Source organism: Molossus molossus, unplaced genomic scaffold (genome assembly GCF_014108415.1).
Source record: "Molossus molossus isolate mMolMol1 unplaced genomic scaffold, mMolMol1.p scaffold_m16_p_4, whole genome shotgun sequence".
In the NCBI taxonomy this organism is placed as follows: domain Eukaryota; kingdom Metazoa; phylum Chordata; class Mammalia; order Chiroptera; family Molossidae; genus Molossus; species Molossus molossus.
The window spans coordinates 52,576,493-52,601,512 of NW_023425377.1; the positions used below are offsets into that span (position 1 = coordinate 52,576,493).

Below are 25,020 nucleotides of genomic sequence, written 5' to 3' on the forward strand. Positions count from 1 at the left end.
CATGCCCTTAGCGGGAACCGAACCCGGGTCTCTCTGCACCACAGGCCGACGCTCCAACCGCTGAGCCAAACCGGCCAGGGCAAAATGCTGTCAATTTCTTGATGTTAATTTTCTATCCTGCTACTTTGCCAAATTCATTCAAGTCTAGTAGATTTTTTATGGAGTCTTTAGGGTTTTCTATGTACAATATCATGTCATTTGCAAATACTGAGAGATTCACTTCCTCTTTTCCAATTTGGATTCCTTTTATTTTTTCTTCAGGTCTAATTGCTATGGCTAACACTTCCTGTATTAAGTGAAATAAAAGTGGTGAAAGTGGACATCCCGGTCTTGTTCCCATTATTAAGGAAAATGTTTTTAGTTTTTGCCCATTGAGTATGATGTTGGCTATAAGTTTTTTATGTATGGCCTTTATTATGTTGAGATATAATTCCTCTATTCCCACATTGTTGAGCGTTTTTATCAGAAATGGGTGCTGGATTTTGTTGAATGCTTTTTCATCATCTATTGATATGATGTGGTTTTTATCTTTTATTTTGTTTATGTGGTGCATCACATTTATTAATTTGTGAATATTGTATCATTCTTGTATCCCTGGGATAAATCCCACTTTGTCATGGTGGATAACTTTTTTGATATATTGCTGAATTCGATTTGCTAATATTTTGTTAAAGATTATGGCATTTGCGTTCATCAGGGATATTGGCCCATAGTTTTACTTCTTTGTAGTGTCTTTATTCAGTTTTGGAATTAGGATTATGCTGACCTCATAAAATGAGATTGGAAGTCTCTCGTCTTCTTGGATTTCTGGAATAGTTTGAGAAGAACGGGGGTTAGATCTTCTTTGAATATTCAGTAAAACTCCCTGGTGAAGCCATCTGGGCCTGGGATTTTGTTTGCTGAAAGTTTCTTAATTACATCTTCAATTTATTTTGTTGTTATTAGTCTGTTCAAGTTTTTTTAATCTCTTCCCAGTTCAGTTTTGGGAGACTGTGTTTCTAGAAATTTGTCCATTTCTTTTAGATTGTCCAATTTGTTGGCACATAATTGTTCATAGTGTGTTTCGATCTTTTGTATTTCTGTGGTGTCAGTTGTTACTTCTTCTCTTTCATTTCTGATTGTGTTTATTTGGGTCTTCTTTTTTTGTTTCTTGGTGAGTCTGGCTAAAGGTCTATTTTAAAAAGTTGGCAAGAGCATACAGTGGAGTCAAGACAGCCTCTTCAATAAATGGTGTTGGAAAAATTGGACAGATGCATGCAAAAAAAAATGAAGCTAGACCACCAATTTACACCATACAGAAGAATAAACTCAAAGTCAATAAAAGACTTAAATGTGACTCGTGATTTCATAATAGTTCTAGAAGGAAATGCAGGCAACAACATTTCAGATGTCATAAACTGAAAAATTTTCACTTATACATCACCTAAGGCAAGAGAAACAAAGAAAAAATAAACACATGGGACTACATCAAACTAAAAAGCTTCTGCACAGCAAAAGAAACAGCCATCAAAATGGAAAGGGAACCTGCTAATGGGACACCATAATTTCTAATGATCCATTAGATAAGGTGTTAATTTCTAAAATATATAGAGTACTCACACAACTCAAAAAAAAAAAAAAAAAAGAAAGAAATACAAAGAACCCAGTTAAAAAATAGGCTGAGGACCTAAATATACACCTCTCCAAACAGGACGTAGAAATGGCCAAGAGACATATGAAAAAATGCTCAACGTCACTAATCATCAGAGAGATGCAATTTAACACAACTATGAGGTATCACTTCACACCTGTCAGAATGGCTGCCATCCACAAATCATCAAACAACAAGTGTTGGCAAGGGTGTGGAGTAAAGTGGAGTCTAGTACACTGCTGGTGGGAACGCAGACTGGTGCAGCCACTATGGAAAACACTATGGTGTTACCTCAAGTAGTTATAAATTGAACTGCCATTTGACCCAGTGATCCCACTTCTAGGAATATACCCTAAGAAACCTGAAACACCGATCAGAAAAAATATGGGTACCCCTATGTTCATAGCAGCACTATTTACAATAGCTAAGATCGATAAACAGCCCAAGTGTCTACCAGTAGACGAGTGGGTAAAAAAGCTGTGGTACATATACACAATGGAGTACTATTCTGCTGTAAGAAAGAAAAATCTTATTCTTTGAGATGTCATGGAGGGACCTAGAAAATATAATCCTAAGCAAAACAAGCCAAGAAGAGAAAGACAAATATCACATGGTCTCACTTATTTCTAGAATATAATGAACTAAACAAATTGATGAAAAAAATAGACCCAGAGTTGCCCTGGCCAGTTTTTCTCAGTGGTTAGAGCATCAGCCAAGGGACCCAGGTTCAGTTCCCACTAAGGGCATGTACCTTGATTGCAGTTTTTCCCTGGCCCTGGTTGGGTCATGCAGGTGGCTGCCAGTTTAAGTGTCCCTTTCAGGTTATTTCTCTCTTTCTCTCTATCTCTCTCCCTCCCATTCTATCTGAACAACAAAAAAAAAAAAAATGGAAAAATGTCCTTGGATGAAGATAAAAAAAATAGACCCAGAGTCATAAAAGTAGGGTACTGACTGACAATCCTCAGAAGAGGGGGTGAGAGGGAAGGGATAAACCATAGAACCTATATGCATGTATGCATAAACGATGGACATAGACAACAAATCTGGGGACAGGGTTGGGGGATTATGGAGAAGAGGGTGTAAGTAGGGGGGGAAAGAAGAAATATTTGTAACAAAAATAAATATATAGATAGATTAATGATAGATAGATAGACAGATGATGATAGATAAATAGATTAGATAGATAGATAGATAGATAGATAGATAGATAGATAGATAGATAGATAATAGATAGATAGATGATAGATAGATAAAAGAAAAATGAATCCAAGAAAATGATGATAGTACAAGCAGTCTCTGGGACAACATCAATTGTGCCAAGATCCACATCATAGGGGTGCCAGAAGGAGAAGAGAGTGAACAGAAATTTGAAAACCTATTTGAAACAATAATGACAGAAAAATTTCCTAACTTGGTAAAGGAAACAGACATACAAGTCCAGGAAGCACAGAGCATCCCAAACGAGATTAACCCAAAGAGGTCCATGCCAAGACACATCACCATCAAAATGCCAAATGTTAAAGACAAAGAGAGAATCTTAAAAGCAGCAAGAGAAAAGCAGTTCATTACCTACAAAGAAGCTCCCATAAGACTTGTCAGGTGATTTCTCAAAAGAAACTCCGCAGGCCAGAAAGGAGTGTTAAAAGTTATTCAAGTTGATGAAAAGTGATGACTGACAATCAAGATTACTCTGTTCTGAAAAGCTATCATTTAGAATTGATGGACATATCAAGAGTTTTCCAGACAAAAAAAAGCTAAAGGAGTTCATCATTACCAAAGCAATATTATATAAAATGTTGAAGGGTCTTCTTGAAGGAGAAGAACAAAAATATGAACAATACAATGGCAAATAATACACATCTATCAACAATTGAATCTACAAACAAAATGAGCAAGCAGAACAGATACAGACAACTTTTTGTTGCTTGCCAGATGGGAGGGAGATTGTGAGGATGGGTTAAAAAGATGAAGAAATTAAGAAGTAAAAATTGGTTGTTAGACTGATAAACCTCAAAGGGAAGGGGGGAGGGAGGGTGGGATGAGATAAACCAAAGAACTTTTATGCATATATGCATAACCAATGGACACTGACAATAGTGTGGGGAAGGCAGGAGGGGGGCAGGATTGGAGAGGAGGGCGTCAGTGGCGAAAAAATGGGGAGACATTTGTAATACATTCAACAATAAAGATGAGTTAAAAATAAATTAATTAAAAGGGAAGGGGGGAAAAGATTAAAAATATGAATAATAAAATGGCAATAAATACATATCTATTAACAATTAAATCTGAGGAGAGAAAAATGGCAGCGAAGTGAATGGAGCGACAGAGACCATCTCCCAAGACCAAACTGGATTTACAATGAAAATAAAGGCAAATCGTCAGGAAAGGGCAGCCGAAAGATACCTTGGAGGAACACATAACCAGAAACACCCACTCAATCCTGGTAGGCTTGCGAGGATGCGAGAGGGGGCCAGGAGCCCACGGTCCACAGCGGCCTGGGCAGGGGCCAGGGAACTCCGTGGGAAGTTACTGCTACCACCACCCTTGCCACCCTGCATGGGAACTGGGAACTCTGTAGCCTGCTAAGCTCTCGCCTGGAGCCGCACAGACTCGCGGGCACCAGGGAACTCGGCAGGACCAGGGAACTTGGCGGGAAGTTACTGCTACCGCCTCCCTTGCCACCCTGCATGGGCCCTGGGAACTCTGTAGCCTGCTAAGCTCTTGGCTGGAGCTGCACAGACTCGAGGGCACCAGGGAACTCGACGGGAAGTTACTGCTACCACCTCCCTTGCCACCCTGCATGGGCCCTGGGAACTCTGTAGCCTGCTAAGCTCTTGGCTGGAGCTGCACAGACTCGCGGGCACCAGGGAATTCGGCGGTACGCTGCTACCAAGGCTGAGTCCCATGAACTGTGCGTGCTAAGCCCCCGGCAGGTTCCACGCAGACTCGCGGGGACCAGGGGACTGTGCTGGACGCTACTGCCACCTCTACAGTGTCCTGCTACCGTGGCTCAGTCCTGGGCCTTCTGCTGAGTGCAACCCCATCAGCTGGTGCCACAGCTGCAGCTGCCCTTGGCTAGAAGCAGCGCCCTCGGGTTAAAAGTCCCAGGTGGCTCCAGGACACAGAGTCTGGACAGAGGCTAAATTGGCAGAAGCCACTCAGCAGAGTAGGGGAAGCTGAGGACTGGATCAGTGAATTAGAAGACAGGCTAGAATAAATCAACCAATCAGAAACCAAAAAGGAGAAAATGATTAAAAAACAGGAAGACAGCTTAAGAGAACTGTGGGACAACTGGAAACAGAATAATATTCGCATCATAGGAGTCCCTGAAGAGGAAAGGCAGACTGGACTGGAACTGTGTGGGGACCCTCGGGTTTTGGAGGGTGCTAAGAGCTTTTGCTGAGTGCAGCCATGCAGGACTGTGGTCATTTTACTTCTTCTCAGGGCCCCTCCCTCAGAGACTCAACCCCACCTAGTGGCCATTGAAATGCTAAATGAGGCCAATTAACAATGAACACCTGCCTCAATCTCAGGAAATCCTCTTACACTGAGCACCTGAGGGAGTTTTTCAGGCAACTCAGAAACCAAGGTTCTGCAGGTGACCTCTACTAAAAGCCTCCAGGCAAAAAGCTAGAAAATAACTACCATTCTCTGGGCATGCAACATTAACCAGAAAAGCTAAGACTTGACGGTGGTGTTTAAAGTGGTCATCTCTGGCGCATCCAAACCCAGGAGAGGGAACCACAAACAGAGAACACCAACACCCACTGGGAAAATTGGGCAGACTCCAAAGCCCACTGTGATAGCCAAAATGGTGAGAAACAGAAACAAAAGCCAAATGAAAGAACAAGAGACCTCTACAGAAGATGAAATAAATGAGGTGCAGTTAAGCAAGTTAACAGAACTAGAATTTAGAGCCATGATGTTGCAGAAGCTCAACACCATGTGTAAGGACATGAGCACCATGAGTAAGGACATAGAAATGTTGAAAATCAACCAGTTGGAAATGAAAAACCAACAGGAATAAATGAAGAATCACATATCAGAAATGAAAAACACATTGGAAGGTCTAAAAAGCAGAGTAGGGGAAGCTGAGGACCGGATCAGTGAATTAGAAGACAGGCTAGAAGAAATCAACCAATTAGAAAACAAAAAGCAAAAAACAATTAAAAAACAGGAAGACAGCTTAAGAGAACTGTGGGACAACTGGAAACAGAATAATATTCGCATCATAGGAGTCCCTGAAGAAGAAGAAAGTAAGCGAGGGCTAGAGAATATATTAAAAAAAAATAGTGACAGAAAACTTCCCTAATTTGGTGAAGGAAGAAGGCATTCAAGTTCAAGAAGCACAGAAAGCTTCAAGAAGAACCCAAACAGGCCCACACCAAGACACATAGTAATCAAACTGCCAAAAATTAAAGACAAAGAGAGAATCCTAAAAGCAGCAAGAGATAAGCAACAGGTTACCCACAAATGAAACCCCTTAAGGCTCTCAGCTGACTTTTCACAAGAAACTTTACAGGCTAGAAGGGAATGGCATGAAGTAATCAAGGCCATGAAAAACAAGGGTCTGAATTCAAGACTACTCTACACAGCAAGGCTATCATTGAAAATAGGAGGTCAAATAAAGAGCTTTTCAGACAAAAAAAGGCTAAGGGAATACATTATCACCAAACCAGCACTGCAAGAAATGTTAAAAGGACTGCTGTAATTACCAGGAGAAATGGGAAGGAAAATAGAACCACACTAAACACAAATGGCAATAAATAAGTACATATCAATAATCACCTTAAATGTAAATGGATTGAATGCTCCCATAAAAAGACACAGAGTAGCTGATTGGATAAGAAAGCATGACTCATCTATATGTTGTTTACAAGAGACCCACCTCACAACAAAAGACTCACATAGATTGAAAGTGAAGGGATGGAAAAAATCTTTCAAGCAAACGGAAAAGAAAAAAAAGCTGGGGTAGCAATACTTATATCTGATAAAATAGACTTCAAAATGAAGGCCATAACTAGAGACAAAGAAGGCCACTTCATAATATTGAAAGGATCTATCCAACAGGAAGATATAACCTTGATAAACATATATGCACCCAATATAGGAGCACCAAAATATATTAAAAAACTATATGAGGAGTTCAAAGGAGAAATCGATAGCAATACAATCATCGCAGGGGACTTCAGCATCCCACACACATCACTGGATAGATCATCTAGACAAAAAATTAGCAAGGAAGCAGAGACTCTAAATGAAGCACTAGACCAAATGGATTTAATAGATATCTACAGAGAATTACACCCCAAAACTACAGAATTCACATTCTTCTCAAGTGCACTAGGAACATTCTCAAAGACAGACCACATGTTAGGGCACAAACTAAGTCTCTACAAGTTCAAGAAGATTGAAATCATATCAAGCATCTTCTCAGACCACAGTGGCATGAAACTAGAAATCAATTGCAAGAAGAACAATCAAGGACATTTGAACACATGGAAGCTAAATAGAATGTTATTAAACAATGAATGGGTCACCGAGGAGATCAAGGAAGAAATCAAAAAGTTCCTAGAAACCAATGAAAATGAAAACACAACAACACAAAATCTATGGGATGCAGCAAAAGCAGTTCTGAGAGGGAATTTCATAGCACTACAGGCCTACCTCAAAAAAGAAGAAAAATTTCTAATAGACTATCTAACCTCACAACTTAAAGAACTAGAGAGCAAACAAAAAGAAAACCCCAGAGCATGTAGAAGGAAGGAAATAGTAAGGATCAGAGCAGAAATAAACGGCATAGAGACCAAAAAAACAATCCAGAGGATCAATAAAACAAAGAGCTAGTTTTTCGAAAAGATAAACAAGATTGATGGACCCTTAGCTAGATTCACCAAGAAACAAAAAGAGAGAACCCAAATACATAAAATCAGAAATGAAAGAGGAGAGATAAAAACTGACACCACAGAAACACAAAAGATCGTTAACAACTACTATGAACAATTACATGGAAAAAAATTCGACAATCTAAGCTAAATGGACAAATTTCTAGAAACACATAGTCTCCTAATATTGAACCAGGAAGAGATAGAAAACATGAACCGACAAGTAACAACAGAAGAATTTGAAGATGTAATCAAGAGTCTCCCAGCAAACAAAAGCCCAGGCCCGGATGGCTTCATGGGGGAGTTTTACCGAACATTCAAAGAAGAACTAATACCCATTCTCCTCAAACTATTTCAAAAAATTCAAAAAGAAGGAAGACTTCCAAACTTGGTTTATGAAGCCAGCCTAATTCTAATTCCAAAACCAGAAAAAGACACAACAAAGAAAGAAAACTACAGGCCAATATCCCTGATGAACATAGATGCCAAAATTCTGAACAAAATACTAGCAAATCGAATCCAGCAATACACCAAAAAATTATCCATCATGACCAAGTGGGATTCATCCCAGGGATGCAAGTCTGGTACAATATTCGCAAATCCATAAGTGTAATACAGCACATAAATGAAAGGAAGAATAAAAACCACATGATAATATCAATAGATGCTGAAAAAGCCTTCGACAAAATCCAGCATCCATTTCTGATAAAAATGCTCAGCAGTGTGGGAATAGAGGGATCATATCTAGACATAATAAAGGCAATATATGAAAGACAGCCAACATCATATCAATGGGCATAAAATAAAAGCATTTCCCTTAAGAACAGGAACAAGGCAAGGATGCCCACTTTTGCCACTCCTATTTAACATATTATTGGAAGTCTTAGCCACAACAATCAGACAGGAAGAAAAAATAAATGGGATCCAAATTGGAAAGGAGGAAGTTAATTGTCATTATTTGCAGATGACATGATACTGTACATAGAAAACCCCAAAGACTCCATCAAAAGTTTACTTGACTTAATAAATGAATTTGGCAAAGTAGCAGGATACAAAATTAACGTCAAGAAATAGATGGCATTCTTATACACCAATGATGAACTCACAGAAAGAGAAACTAAGCAAACAATCCCATTTACCATTGCAGCAAAAAAATTAAGATACCTAGGAATAAACTTAACCAAAGAAATAAAGGACCTATTCGCAGAAAACTACAGGTCTTTGAAAAAAGAAATAGAGCAAGATATAAAAAAGTGGAAGTACATACCCTGTTCATGGATTGGGAGAATTAACATCATTAAAATGTCCATATTAACCAAAGCAATCTATAGATTCAATGCAATCTCCATCAAAATACCAACGGCATACTTCACAGAATTAGAACAATTACTTCAAAAGTTCATATGGAACCAAAAAAGGCCTCGAATAGCCACAGCAATCTTGAAAAGGAAGAACAAAGTTGGAGGGATCACAATACCAGATTTCAGGTTATACTACAAAGCCACCATAATCAAAACAGCCTGGTACTGGCACAAAAACAGGTATATAGACCAGTGGAACCGAATAGAGAACCCAGAAATGGACCCAAGGCAATATGCTCAATTAATATTTGACAAAGGTGGCAAGAACATACAGTGGAGTAAGGACAGCTTCTTTAATAAATTGTGCTGGAAATGTTGGACAGCTACTTGCAGAAAAATCAAACTAGACCATCAACTTACACCCTACGCCAGAATAAACTCAAAATGGATAAAAGACTTAAATGTAACTCATGAATCCATAAAAATCCTAGAAGAGACTGTGGGCAACAAAATCTCAGACATCATATGCAGCAGAATTTTTACTGACACATCACCTAAGGCAGTAGAAACAAAGGAGAAAATGAACATATGGGACTACATCAAACTCAAAAGCTTCTGCACAGCGAAAGATACAATCATCAAAACGGAAAGGCTACCCACTGCATGGGAGAGCATAATTGCCAATGATATATCAGATAAGGGGTTAATTTCCAATACATATAGAGTGCTCATACAACTCCACAAAAGGAAGACAAAGAATCCAATTAAAAAATATGCAGAGGAACTAAATAGACACCTCTCCAAACAGGACATACAAATGGCTAAGAAACATATGAAGAAATGCTCATCATCACTAATCATCAGAGAGATGCAAATCAAAACAACAATGAGGTATCACCTCACACCTGTCAGAATGGCCGCCATCAACAAATCATCAAACAACAAGTGTTGGAGAGGGTGTGGAGAAAAGGGGACGCTAGTGCACTGCTGGTGGAAATGCAGACTGGTGCAGCCACTATGGAAAACAATATGGTCTCACCTCAAAAAATTAAAAATTGATCTTCCATTTGACCCAGTGATTCCACTTCTAGGAACATACCCTAAGAAGCATAAAACACCAATCAGAAAAAATATATGTACCCCCATCTTTGTAGCAGCACTATTTACAATCGCTAAGATCTGGAAACAGCCCAAGTGTCCATCAGTAGACGAATGGATAAAAAAGCTGTGGTACATATACACAATGGAGTACTACGCAGCTGTAAGAAAGAAAGATCTCTTATCCTTTGAGACTACATAGAGGGACCTTGAAAGTATCATCCTAAGTGAAACAAGGCAAACAGAGAACGACAATTTTCATATGATCTCACTTATTTGTGTAATATAATGAACATAACATTTTGAGGAATTGGGTAGTGTCAGAGACGTGGAAGCGAGATACAGACTGACAATCCCCTAAAAAGCGGGGAGGTGGGGGAGGAATGAGCCATAGAACTTATATGCATGTATGCATGAACAATGGACATGGACAACAATCTGGGGAAGGGGCAGGGAGGGAGGGGGAGGGGGGAATCAGTGGGGGGAAAAGGAGAAACATCTGTAACAAAAATTAATCAATAAAAATGTTAATTTTTCCAATTTAAAAAAAAAAATTCAATCTAAAAAAACAAAATAAACAAACAAGCAGAAGAGAAATAAACTCAGACACAGAGAACATTTTGACAATTGCCAGATTGGAGGGGTTCAGGAGGATGGGTGAAAAAGGTGAAGGGATGGAAAAGTATAAATTCATTGTTACAGAATAGTTATGAGGATGTAAAGAACAGCATAGGGAATACAGTCAGTAATATTCTAATAACTATGTATGGTGTCCGATGGGTACAAGATTTATTGGGATGATCAGTTAGTAAGTTACATAATGTCTAATCACTGGGTGTACACCTGAAACTAATATATTATATATAAACTGTAATTGAAAAATAAAATCAGTTGAAAAGAACTGCCATTTCTAATTGTTAATATGTGGAAGACTTGAAATAAAAAGATATTGAAAGGGATGAGGAATTAATATGAATTTGTTTAATACAAAAATTATTCATTTGAAAAGACTCATCGAGAAAGCATGTGGGGCCATCTGGATAAACAGTGATGAGACTATTCTATTTCTAATACTATTATGTTTCACAATGCTCCTCCAAATGCAAATATTTTGTATTTTGTCCCTATGGGAAAATTTCCATAGCAACAATGAGTAAAGTGCTGTCCTAAATGGGGGCATTCGTTGAGGTCTCGCATTTGTATGTGCTCCACTCCAGGAAACTGGTACACTTGGGGTGTATCTTGGGACAGAATTTTAGTAATAATCATCTGTAACATTAGAAGCAAGGTCAGGATGACTGCTAGGTGCACTATTTCCTGACTCTGCTTCAGTCATAGGTGGCAAGACAAGAGGAGTTGTGTCACAGATGAAAAAGTAAGGTCGGAGAACACCATTGAACAGTTGGCTGAATGTATAGATGTAAGACCCATTTGTGATGTCATAAAAAGAGATTTCACCTGCTTCATAGTCCAAGAAAATCCCAATGTGACGAGGCCGTTCTAGGTGGAGGAGAGGCACTGATGGGGAGGCAAGAACCATGTACTCATTTCCTTTCAGCAGCCACATGGCCCAGACTCCATTCTCAGGAGATGGTGTAGTTTCCCCCTTTCTTGGCACCGTGTCTTGAGAGACTCCTAAACCCCACTCTGCTCTTTCTCCCACCATGACTTCCCAGTAATGCCTTCCTGATGAGAAGTTCTGCAAACCCAGAATACAGGGCCACGTGTCAAATCGCTCAGGGTTGTTGGGGACATCCCTCCACAGTTCTCCATCCTTCACACTGCGCAGGTCAGCAGTCAAGAGGAGGCTAGGATGCGCTGTGGCAGGGTCCAGCTTTATGTCAACTGCAGAAAAAAATTTTGTGGGACATGGAAAAGGCTGGTAAATACTTATGAAGCCATTATACTGAAGAGAATGATTACATCATTCCTCATTCTCTCTCTAACAACTCCTAGAGTAAACACTGAGTATTTTACCTTGCAGGTCAATGAGAATATTTTTCATTACCTTTGGGTGTATTCTACTGCTATACCTCTTCCAGGGCTCATTATTGCCCCCATTGAAAACATAACCACTGATGCTATCACAAAACAAGTGCATAACCACTTAGTGTCTTCTTGTCTATACCCCAAAAGTTGGGTGCTCTTAGAAATATCTTAAATTTAAAATAAAATTTTAAAACTACTTCTAATGTAGCTTTTTCTTCTCAAAATCAATAAAAAAAAGTCATTAATATAAAATCCACCACTTTCAAAGCTATGTTACTGATAGGTAGAATTCTGAGGTAGAACCCATGACCTTCATACCCTGGTGATACTCAAAAGGGAAATTATCTGGGTGGGTCTAAATATCATCACATCAACCTTTTTTAAAATTTAGGGAGGTTTCTCTGGTTATTGGGCTGATGGCAGAAAAATAAAAATTTGAATTTGACTTGTCATTGCTGGCTTTAAAGATGGATTGGGGCACTTCATGAGAAGAAAGGCAGGTGACCTCCAACTGATAGTCAACAAAGAAATGAGCATCTCAGACCTACAAACACCTGGAAATGCATTATGTAACAACCTAAGTAAGGTTGAAAGCAATTATTCCCAGATCTTCCCCCGAAGCCTAGCCTGGCCAAAAACTTGACTTTGATCTTGTGAAACCCTAAGCAGAGAAGCCAGCTGACCCCACCTAGAAGTCTCATCTATAGAACACTGAACTAATAAATGCATGTGGTTTTAAGCAGCTAAGTCTGTGGCAATTTTTTTTAAGAAAGCAATGGGACACAGATACTGATACTGGGAAGTACCAACAAGATTGATGTGAAATTTTACTTATACACATAATTAGTAAGTAAATCTACATATGAAATCTCCTCAGTAAAGAAGGAAGAATGAATGTAAAATGTTCAGTGTTTGCTCTTTATAAACAATCAAAAATAGTAAATTTCATTAATATAGTTTTATTTTTTAAATCATAGTAACAAATATTACTACTATGATTGCTATCCTTATTTGCCTGTAAATCACTTCTTGTGATCTTTTGTTAATATTCATTCCTGAGTGTGTTACACAGGTAGCACACCATCTATGCTGACCCATAAAATCACCTCAAGGTGGCTATTATCATCCTTACATTATAGATGATGAGACTCAGAATCAAAGATTACATGTGATTATTTTCCCAAACTCTAGAAACTGTGAATAGCAGGTTATGAAAGTGGGTCTCTGTGATTGTTAAGACTATTAAACATGTTATGTCTTACACATCATTCCTGCTTCAGCAGCTTTCATTGTTTCATTTATAAGAAAAGAAATCTGTGCAGTGGTTTTTAATAGTCTGTCTCCAATTTCTCTCTTTACCCCTTATCTCTTAAACTCAATACCTCATGATGATAGAACTATACCCTATCTGAATCTCTCATGTCCATCTTGTCAATGACTTCCAAAATTGTGAATAGATGGACATCTTAAATGACCTTTATGTAGCACTCACCATTGTTGATAAAATCTTTGTCCTGGAAAACCTCCCTTCTCTTTTCCAAACAGCAGTCATTATACTTTTTCTCCCTCTTCACTCACCATCCCTTCCTTGTCTCATTTGCAGCTTTCTCCTCTTCTTTTTCATCACAACCCCTGGAAAAGCTAATGGTCTCAGGATTGGGACCTTTTCTTTATCATCTCACTCCCATATGTTCTTGGACTGGCTGGCTCAGTGCTTTAATTAAATTTCAATCATATGCTTGCTGATTTCAAATGCATAGCTCTAGCATAAACCCTTCTCCTGAAACTCCAGATATGTAAATTTATCTGATGACCTGATATCCCCATTTGGATATTTAACATTCTTTACATACTGATATGTCCAAAATGCAGTTTCTCTCTTTATGTCTTACCTGCAGTTGTACTGTCAATGAAAATGGCAGCTTTACTATGTCAATGGAGAATTAAACCCGGAAACCATTAATAAGTCTTCTCTTTCTCTAACATCTCATGTCTAATTGAGCAGCTCATCTTCACAGCTCTATCTTCAAAATATGCCCAAATCATGTCCATTTCTAAGCACTTTCAGTACAGTCCATAATCAACTCTGACTGAAGTACTGCAATGGTCCTAACTGCTTTTCCCACCTCAAGACTTTCCCCTATCTAACTGATTCTAGTAAAGCATACAGAGTGATTTTCAATCATGCTATTCTTCCACTTACTATTGACTGTTCACTTAATTCCCTAGTTCACTTAGAGGAAAAGTATCCTGATCCATGCCCTATTTACAGGCCTATTTACTGCAGTACAGGCCTCCTCACAGGTCCTGAAAGATATTTTCCATACTTCCTCCTCTGGAAGGATTATCCTCAGATCAGATGTTTGCTAAGTTATCTCCTACTGGGTAAGGTCTTCCTCCATCACAAAATTCAAAAGTAGGTGCCCTACTCCCAGAACTTCTGGTCACCCTTATCTTTCTCTTTGTTTTAAATATTTTGTATCATATTCTAACATTTCCTGAATATTGAATAATTTAAGTATATATTGGTAACATGAAGCTGGGATTTGTAGCATGCTTGTTGTTGTTCAATGGTATTTTCAAAACTTAGAAAAGTTGTTGGCATAAAAAAGATAATACTATTTGTTGAATTGATTCACTGATTATTTAATTCTATAAATAGCATTGGGAATATGAGGACATGGGTTCTGAGAGTGTAATAATTGCAAGAATTTATGCAGTTGATATATATGAATTTGCCCTATCATAACATGGGTTAAATCATTGAACACAACTGCTAATGATGGGTTTTCTTTTACTTTTTTGGGAGCATAACTGAGCTTTATATTTTTATTATAAAAAATTTTAATAACATTAGAAATGTAAACAAAGTAAAAATTACAACAAGTCCCATCTCTCAGATAACAATTATTATATTTCTATGTATATGTATTTTGCATAAATGGAATTATTTTAATGTGATTTTATACTTTTTATAGCCTTCTTCCTTCATTCAACAATATGTTCTATTTTCTATGATCCAAGAAGATCTATGTCTTTATTTTTATTTATTCCTATTTATGAAATTTATTGGGGTAACATTTGTTAACAAAATTATACAGGTTTCAGGTGCATAATACTACAACATATCATCTGTACACTGTATTGTGTGTTCACCACCCCAAGACAAATCTCTGTCCATCACCATTTATCTCCCCTATACCCTCCTCCAGCTATCCCTACCCCAACTCCCCACATCAATCACTATGGGACAACTCTGCTTCCCATTAAGTAGTGAAACCACTATATAGTCATAATGTATTTTAATTACTTGGTATAAGTTGTATTAAAAAATAAATTTAAAAAATGAATCTGTACTATTGTAAAGAATAACATAATCAGATGAAACCATTTAATTTATGACACCACAGTTATTTCTACATAAAAATAATTGACTGAATATTTTTGGCTTTATTAATTCTCCAATTTAAACAACTCATCACATTGACAGATAATAAAGTAAACTAAACTTATTATTTGATACTCTACAATGCTTTTTATATCGATGCTTTTGTTTCTGTTTTTAAACATGTTTCATCTAGTCCTTCAAATTATACTGTTTTAGTATTTTATAAACAAGAAAATGCAAATTTATTGGAACTAATGTACTCCTATCACAACTACTGAGTGCACTATTCTAACCAAATACTGCTTATATGGCATCAGAACTGTTCACCTACATCCTAGTCCTCTTTCCTATGGTCACAGTGCTCTGTCCCATCCCCTTATAGTTTGGCATTGCCATGGGACACATTGCCATTAATAACATCATCAGGAAAGCCACATGTATCACCACAGTAGGTGTGCCTTTAGGAGCAGTGCCTGGTTCACTATAACCTCCCCCACCCCCATAACTACCAGCAATAGGAAGGAGGTGGGCTCTGTTTGCATGGGCCACAGAGTGAGATGATGTGAAACCAAATCTTCGCAATCCAATAACAAGCAAACAATGTGACTTTAAAAAAAAATTTGCTGACTTTAGTCACTAAAGTTTGAGTTCTGCTTGTTACTATACCTGACTGGTGTTGGAGCAGCCTGACCCCAAATACCACTGCCCCTCAAGCTCTAAGGTGCAACTTACCTTGGAACTTCCTCAACATTTCTCTCATTCCAGGGATTCGACACATTGTCTTCAGCTCCATGGGGATGGTCTCTAGTTTAGGCCGAGTGACACTCTTACATCTGAGAAGAGCACAGAACCCACAGTTCTCAACACCCACCAACCTCCTTGGCTTCTCCCAACCCATGCTCTCATTCAGAAAGTAAACATACCGGTTCAAGGCTCCTCTCACCCCCTGGAAGTAAAAGAGAAATACAAGCAAGTGAGAGTTTGACATCAGAACTGCTTTTGACAGACTGAGGACAGACCATGAACATCTCTTTAGTAATTACAATTGTTACGTGAAAGTTGAAGCACGAAGTGGCGAGGGATGACTGTATAGTCAATAAAGAATCCTACTTTGTGGAAGTTCATTTATTGCGGTAGAGTCTGGAACTGTTTAACCGTGATAAATGAGAGCTGAGTGCATTGAAAATCATTAACTATTAAAATAAAGTATAGAACACAATAAAAAACAAAACTTAGCTGTTGTTGAATTTTCTCATGAATTATTCTCTATGAAATAAAATCAGGATACACAAGGTTTAGCTTAATTCCTATAATATCTACCAATTATCTATTTTCCAAATTGATAATTCTGAAATTTTGATATTTTAATAAAGAGTTATGTTCTGCAACAAATGTGTGTAATAAAGGGGAAAGTAGAAATACCTGCAATAATGTCAACATTAAGATTTTTTTTCATAGAAAAAGATCTTAAATATCTTCAGAATGTGTTTAAGAAACAGTGAAAAAGGTATAGACATAAAACATTACTCTCAATGTCTCTGTAAGAAAACCCTAAATTCCTCATTCTTTTAACCAAGACACCATATCTATGGACTCATATGTGAACAGGTTCCCTAAGTGAATAAAAACAGAAGTCATTTATATCTAGCACCATTTTATCTCAAAGTAAATTATTAATAAATCAATTATATTATATTTCGCCTCTCCCTCTAAAAATGTTTACCTATCAGATTAATTCATATAAAATAGAAAAATGATTAAGTTTACTTTTATAGTAGACCTTGTTCTTAGCCATTGTATGTAAAATGTTGCTTATTGATACAGGGGGAAAAAGAGAAAGGTGAGGATGAAAATAAAAATAAATTATTTGACTATGTCTTCCTAAGATTTGTATTATAAATCATTTTAACATTAATTTAGTGCTAATGAAGCTCATTTTAAATAAATTGTGTTTTGAGATATGATAAGATAATAAATGCTATTAAAAATATTGCAGTTCCGCCCTGGCTGGTGTGGCTCAGTTGGTTGGAGCATTGTCCTGTACACCAAAAGGTGGAGGGTTTGATTCCAGTTAAGAGTATAGGGGAGGCAACTCTCTCACATCTCTCTCTCTCTCTCTTTTCCAAATCAATAAAAAAAACCTCATGAGAATTTTTAAAACAATGCTCAAGTTCTATGTTTACCTACTGTCTAAAATTTAAATTAAAAAATTCTTTCTGACCTTCAGTTTACTTACAAGAAAATAGGTATAGCAATAACAATAATACTTTTACTTATAGATATTTTGAAGACATAATGGGTAAAATGAAATATAAATGCTTTGTAAATTCTTCATTTAATGACCTACACTGTGTTTAATCACTGTACCTGTGTGAGGATATGAATCACTTAGTTTAGAAATCTCTAAAGTCAGTGGGAATGAGATAGAATAAAGTATGCTTGGGAACTTTCTATTCCAGTGGTTCTATCAGATGACATGCATGCATCAGTAATGGCATTCCCAATTCATCTGGAATAATGCCTTCATGAAAGATTAAAACGAATATTTCCTTCTCCCTGTTATTTGTCTATTCTATAATACCACATAGATTGCAAGCAAGCTACATGGAGCCCATGTACTTGCCACTGTGCCTGGAACAGGCATGCAATATGGCTATTTGCCTTAAATTTTAACAAGAAAATTCCAACCTGAACAATTTAAAATGTATTTATGTGCTTGGCTATTGCCTGAGGCAGGTTACTAAAGACGTTCTGAATTGGCCATCACTGAAAACAGCAATATAGTTATTGACATATGTGAGGTTTTAAGAAGTGTTTTAAGCTAACATAGTGTAGGCTGTCCTTTTTCTGTTTAATGTTACACAAATCATTAAATTAATTAATTTTTAAATATTAGGTATTTCTTTTCATTGTAAACTATTTTATATGATTCTAGAGGATCCTCTGATTCTGATGCACTTCAAGTGATTTTGAGGGTGTCCTTTCCATGTGTTTGTGAGTGTCGCAGCCCTCTGAGACCTCACCTCCAGCAGACCCAAGGCCGGGCGCCTGCAGAGGTCCTCTAGCTCCTGGGCCAGTTCCCTCAAGGTCCTGCCTTGCTGCGCCAGCTGCCTCTGGCCTTCACGGAGTCTCTGTAATGTGGAGCGCTCTTCCTGCTCCAGTCGTCTCAGCTGCAGCTGCTCCTCCTGGGCTAGGAAACCGCGGTACTTCTCAAACTCCAACCTGAAGCGGTGCCTCTGAGTTTCCACTTTCTCCTGGAAGAAGAAGTGACTTAGATCATCAGGGTGGGTCACAGGGCCTGCTGCTGCCTTCCCGAGGTAGTGAGGCTGGAAAAGTTCACGTCCTGTGTGAGTACAGCTCCCCTAATCCAGAGACTCATTGGCTTATTTTAAAAACACAGAAACCATAGGGCACTGCATGATACTGTGGCTTTACAGAGCTTTCAAACTGAGAGTTTAAGAATGACATAGATTTTGAGTTGAAGACAATGAATTTTATTTTATTTTATTTTTTTAAAGATTGAAAAAAATAGATTTGTATTTTATGGACATGAGATTGATAAATATAAACTGAATAGGCTCAGTTTTTCTGGATAATGGACATTTTAATAAATATCTGTGCCATATTGCCATGGTAATTACATTAAGAAAATGAATTTTCCTTTTTTTATTTTTTATTTATTAATTTGTTATTGTTACAGATGTTTCTCATTTTTCCCCCAATGACACCCTCCTCCCCTTCCCCCTGCCCCATCCCCAGCTTTGTTGTCTATGTTCTTTGGTCATGCATATATGCATGTAAGTTCTGTGGTTTATCTCTTCCCCCACAACCTGCCCCTCCTCTGAGGCTTGTCAGACTGTACCCCACCTCTATGTCTCTGGATTAATTTTGTTCAGCAGTTTCTTTAGTTCATTATATTACACAAATAACTGAGATCATATGATATTTGTCTTTCTTTGCTTGGCTTGTTTTGCTTAGCATAATGCTCTCCAGGCCCCTCCATGCCATCTCAAATGATGAGATCTTTCTTTGTTACAGCTGCATAGTATTCCATTGTGTTCATGTACCACAGCTTTTTTATCTACTCAAATACTGATGGAAACGTGGGCTGTTTGCAGATCTTAGCTATTGTAAATAGTGCTACTATGACCATAGGTGTACATATATTCTTTCTGACTGGTGTTTCAGGCTTCTTAGGGTATATTCCTAGAAGTGGAATCACTGAGTTAAATTGAAGTTCGATTTTTAACTTTTGAGGTGATACCATAGTGTTTTCTATAGTGGCTGCACCAGTCTGCATTCCCACCAGTAGTATACTAGAATTTCCTCTGCATCCTTGCCAACACTTGTTTGATGATTTGTTGATAGCGGCCATTCTGAGGGGTGTGAAGTGATACCTCATAGTTGTTTTAATTTGCATCTCTCTGATGATTAGTGACATTGAGAATTTCTTCATATGTCTCTTGGCCATTTGTATGTCCTGTTTGGAGAGATGTCTATTTAGTTCCTCTGCCTATTTTTTAATTGGGTTCTTTGTCTTCATTTTATTGAGTTGTATGAGTACTCTATATAATTTGGAAATTAATACCTTATCTGATGCATCATTGAAAATTATGGTCTCCCATATGGTGGGTTCTCTTTCCATTTTGATGATTGTTTGTTTTGCCATGCAGAAACATTTTAGTTTGATGTAGTTCCATGTGTTCATTTTTTTCTTTGTTTCTCTTGCCTTAGGTGTGGCTGCCTATTTAATTCTGCTGCATATGTCTGAAATTTTGTTGCATACATTTTCTTCTAGAATTTTTATGGATTCCCGAATTACATTAAATTCTTTTATTGATTTTGAGTTTGTTCTTGTGTATGGTGTAAGCTGGTGATCTAGCTTCATCTTTTCGCAAGTAGCTGTCCAATTTTTGCAACACCAATTATTGAAGAGACTGTCTTGACTCCACGGTATGCTCTTGCCATCTTTGTCAAATATTATTTGAGAATATTGTCTTGGGTCAATTTCTGGGTTCTCTGTTCTGTTCCATTGATTTATTTGTTTGTTCTTATGCCAGAACCAGGCTGTTTCAATTACAGTAGCTTTGTAGTATAATCTGATATCTCGTAATGTGATCCCTCCTACTTTTTTCTTTTTTTTTTCAAAATTACTGTGGCTATTTGGGGTCTTTTTTGGTTCTATATAAACTTGTGAAGTGTTTGTTTTGTGAAATATGTCATTGGTATTTTGATGGGATTGCATCGAATCCATAGATTGCTTTGGGTAATATGGACATTTTAATGATGTTAATTCTTTAAATCCATGAACAAGGTATGTGCTTCCACTTTTTATATATTCTTTTATTTCTTTTTTTAATGACCTGTAGTTTTCAGTGAAGAAGTCCTTTATTTCTCTGGTTAAGTTTATTTCTAGGTATCTTAATTGTTTTGCTGTGATGATGAATTGAATTTTTTTATTTTTAGTTTCTCTTTCTGTGAGTTTGTCATTGGTGTATAAGAATGTTGTCGATTTCTTGGTGTTAATTTTCTATCCTCCTACTTTAACAACTTCATTGATTAAGTCTACAAGATCTCTGATGGAGTCCTAGGGTTTTCTATGTACAATATCATGTCATCTGCAAATAATGACAGTTAAACTTCCTCTTCTCCAATTTGGATCCCTTTCATTTTTTCTTCATGTCTAATTGCTGTGGCTAAGATCTCCAGTACTATGTTGAATGAGAATGGTGTAAGTGGGCATCCCTGTCTTTTTTCATTCTTAAGGGGAATGCTTTTAGTTTTTGCCCATTGTGTATGATATTGGCTGTAGGTTTTTCATATATGGCCTTTATTATGTCAAGATACAATCCCTCTTTTCCCACATTGCTAGTGTTTTTATCAGAAATGGGTACTCGATTTTGTTGAATGCTTCTTTGGTATCTATTGATATGATCACATGGTTTTTATCTTTCATGTTGTTTATGTGGTGTGCCACATTTATTGATTTGAGAATATTGTACCATTTTTTGCATCCCTGGGATGAATCCTACTTGGTCATGATGAATAATGTTTTTGATGTATTGCTGGATCCGATTTGCTAATATTTTGTTATGAATTTCAGCATCTGTGTTCATCATGGATATTGGCCTGTAGTTTTTTCCTTTGCAGTGTCTTTATCTGGTATTGGAAGTAGGATTATGCTGTGCAATAAAATGAGTTTGGAAGTGTTCCATCTTCTTGGATTTTTTGGTATAGTTGAGGAGAATGTGTATTAAATCTTTGAATGTTTGATAAAACTCCTCTGTGAAGCCATCTGAGCCTGGGCTTTTATTTGCAGTGAGTTTATTAATTACATCTTCAATTTTCTTTGTTGTTATTCATTGGTTCATGTTTTCTGTCTCTTCCTGTTTCAGTTTTGGGAGGCTGTATGTTTCTAGAAATTTGTCCATTTCTGCTAGAATGTCCAATTTGTTGGCATATAAGTGTTCATAGTATGTTTTGATGATCCTTTGTATTTGTGTGATGTCAGTTGTTAATTCTCTTTCATTTCTGATTTTGTTTATTTGGGTCTTCTCTTTTTGTTTCTTGGTGAGTCTGGCTAAAAATCCATCCATCTTGTTTATCTTTCAAAGATTCAGCTTTTTGTTTCATTAATCTTTTGAATTGTTGTTTTGGTCTCTATGTAATTTATTTCTGCTCTGACTTTACTATTTTCTTTCTCCTACTAGCTCTGGGTTTTCCTTTTTGTTTACTTTCTAATTCTCTAAGTTGTAGGGTTAGAGTCAATTAGAAATTTTTCTTGTTTCTTGAGGTAGGCCTGTAGTGCAATGTACTTCCCTCTCCAGACTGCTTTTGCTGTGTCCCATAAATTTTGTGTTGTTGTGTGTTTGTTTCCACTGGCTTTCAGGAAGCTTTTAATTTCTTCCTTGATCTCATTAGTAACCCATTTGTTGTTTAATAACATGCTATTTAGCCTCTAAGTGCTTGAATGTTTTTGTGTGTTTTTATTGTAGTGTGTTCTAGTTTCATTCCACTGTGATTTGAGAAAATGCTTGATATGATTTCAATCTTCTTGAATTTGTAGAGACTTGCTTAGTGGTCTGTCTTTGAGAATGTTTCATTTGCACTTGAGAAGAATGTATATTCTGCTGCTTTGGAGTGAAATGTTCTGTAATATCAATTAAGTCTAAGTGATCTAGTTTGTCTTGTAAGGACTCTATGTCCTTGTTAATTTTTTGTCGAGAAGATCTATCCACTGGTGTCAGTGGCATGTTAAAGTCACCCACTATGAGCATATTGCTATTGATCTCTCCCTTGAAGTCCTCAAGAAGATTTTTAACATATTTTGTTGCTTCTATATTTGGTGCGTATTATGTTTACCAGTGTTATATCCTCTTGTTGAATTGATCCTTTTAAGATTATGTAGCGATCTTCTCCGGCTCTTCTTATGGCCTTGTTTTGAAGTCTGTGTTGTCAGATATAAATATTGCTACATCAGATTTTTTTTTAATGTGCATTTGCTTGAAAAATCCCTTCTTTAATCTTCTGTGAGTCTTGTTATGAGGTGGATCTCTTGTAGACAGCATATATATGGGTAACACTTTATTATCCATCAGCTACCCTATGTCTTCTTTTTATTTAATCAATTAATTTATATTTGTTACAGATGTTTCCAATTTTCCCCCCACTGAATCCCCCTTCCCCATCCCACCTTGCCCTGTCCCCAGCTTTGTTGTCCATGTCCATTGTTTATGCATGCATGTATATAAGTCCTGTGGTTTATCTCTCCCCCCACCCCCTTTTCCGGGGATTGTCAGTCTATACCTCACTTCCACATCTCTGGGACTATCCCATTTCTAAGACTGTAATGTTCATTATATTCCACATTTAAGGGAGATCATATGATACTTGTCTTTCTCTGTTTGGCTTGTTTCAGGTCCCTCCACGTCGTCTCAAAGGATAAGAGATCTTTGTTTCTTACAGCTGCATAGTACTCAATAGTGTATATGTACGACAGCTTTTTTATCCATTTGTCCACTGATGGAAATGGGCTGTTTGCAGATCTCAGCTATTGTAAATAGTGCTGCTATGAACATGGGGGTCCATATATTCTTTTAAATTGGTGTTTCAGGCTTCTTAGGATATATTCCTAGTAGTGGGATCAATAGGTCAAATGGAAGTTAAATTTTTAACTCTTTGTGGCAACACTGTATTGCTTTCCATAGTGGTTGTACCAGTCTGCATTTTCACCAGCATTGTATGAGAGTCCCCTTTTCTCAACACCCTTGTGAACACTTGTTGTTTGATGATTTGTTGAGGGTGGCCATTCTGACAAGTGTGAGGTGATACTTCATTGTTGAGTTAATTTGCATGTCTCTGATGATTAGTGATGTTGAGCATTTCTTCATATGTCTCTTAGCCATTTGTAGGTCTTGTTTGGAAAGGTGTCTATTTAGTACCTGTGCCCATTGTTTAATTGGGTTCTTTGTCTTCCCTTTGATTGAGTTGCATGAACATGCTATAAATATTGGAAATTAATCCCATATCTGATATATCATTGGCAATTATGCTCTCACATTCAGTGGGTAGACTTTTTGTTTAGATGATTGCATCTTTCGCTGTGCAAAGGCTTGTGAGTTTGATGTAGTCCCATGTGTTCATTTTCTCCTTTGTTTCTATTGCCCTAGGTGATGTATCAGTGAAAATTCTGCTGTGTATGGTGTATGAAATGCTGTTGCCTATAGTTTCTACTAGGATTTTTATGGGTTTATGAGTCACATTTAAGTCTTTTATCCATTTTGAGTTTATTCTTATGTAGGGTGTAAATTGGTGGTCTAGTTTCATTTCTTTTGCATGTAGCTGTCCAATTTGCCCAACACCATTTATTAAAAAGGCTGTCCTTACTCCACTGTATGCACTTGCCACCTTTGTGAAATATTAATTGAGCATATGGCCTTGGGTCCATTTCTGGGTTCTCTGTTCTGTTCCACTGGTTTATATGCCTGTTCTTGTGCCAGTAACAAGCTGTTTTGATTACAGTGGCTTTGTAGTATAACCTGAAATCTGGCAATGTGATCCTCTCAACTTTGTTTTTATTTTTTGAGATTGCTGTGGCTATTCAAGGTCTTTTTTTGTTATATATAAACTTTTGAAGTATTATAGTTCTGTGAAGTATGCTGTTGGTATATTGATGGGGATTGCATTGAATCTATAGATTGCTTTGGGTAATATGGACATTTAAATGATGTTAATTCGAAAATGGCGGCGAAGTGAATGGAGCGACACAGACCATCTCCCAAGACCAAACTGGATTTACAAGGAAAATAAAGGCAAATCATCAGGAAAGGGCAGCCAAAAGATATCTTGGAGGACCACTTAACCAGAAACACCCACTCAATCCTGGTAGGCTTGTGAGGACGCAAGAGGGGACCAAGAGCCCAGGGTCCACAGCGGCCTGGGCAGGGGCCAGGGAATTCAGCTGGAAGTTACTGCTACCACCTCCCTTCCCACCCTGCAAGGGCCCTGGGAACTCTGTAGCCAGCTAAACTCTCCGCTGGAGCCGCACAGAATCGCGGGCCCCAGGGAACGTGGAGGGACCAGGGAACTCGGCAGGAAGTTAATCCTACCATCTCCCTTGCCACCCTACAAGGGCCCTGGGAACTCTGTAGCCGGCTAAACTCTCTGCTGGAGCTACACAGACTCGCAGGCCCCAGGGAACTCAGCGGGACTAGGGAACCCGGTGGGAAG

The 25,020-nt window shown here is 37.7% G+C and overlaps 1 protein-coding gene across 6 annotated transcripts in view; it reads right to left on the bottom strand.

Moving 5' to 3' along the window:
- Nucleotides 1-25,020, bottom strand: part of TRIM58 (tripartite motif containing 58) — a 193,067-nt gene that overhangs the window by 42,407 nt on the left and 125,640 nt on the right. For all 6 annotated transcript variants that reach the window (XM_036239655.1, XM_036239656.1, XM_036239657.1 and 3 more), the window contains exons 3-6: nucleotides 18,315-18,545; nucleotides 16,215-16,237; nucleotides 16,024-16,124; nucleotides 11,373-11,759 (exon numbers count right to left, since the gene is read on the bottom strand). In XM_036239655.1, the coding sequence (XP_036095548.1) occupies nucleotides 11,373-11,759; nucleotides 16,024-16,124; nucleotides 16,215-16,237; nucleotides 18,315-18,545 (742 nt within the window). The remainder of the gene's footprint in view (nucleotides 1-11,372; nucleotides 11,760-16,023; nucleotides 16,125-16,214; nucleotides 16,238-18,314; nucleotides 18,546-25,020) is intronic.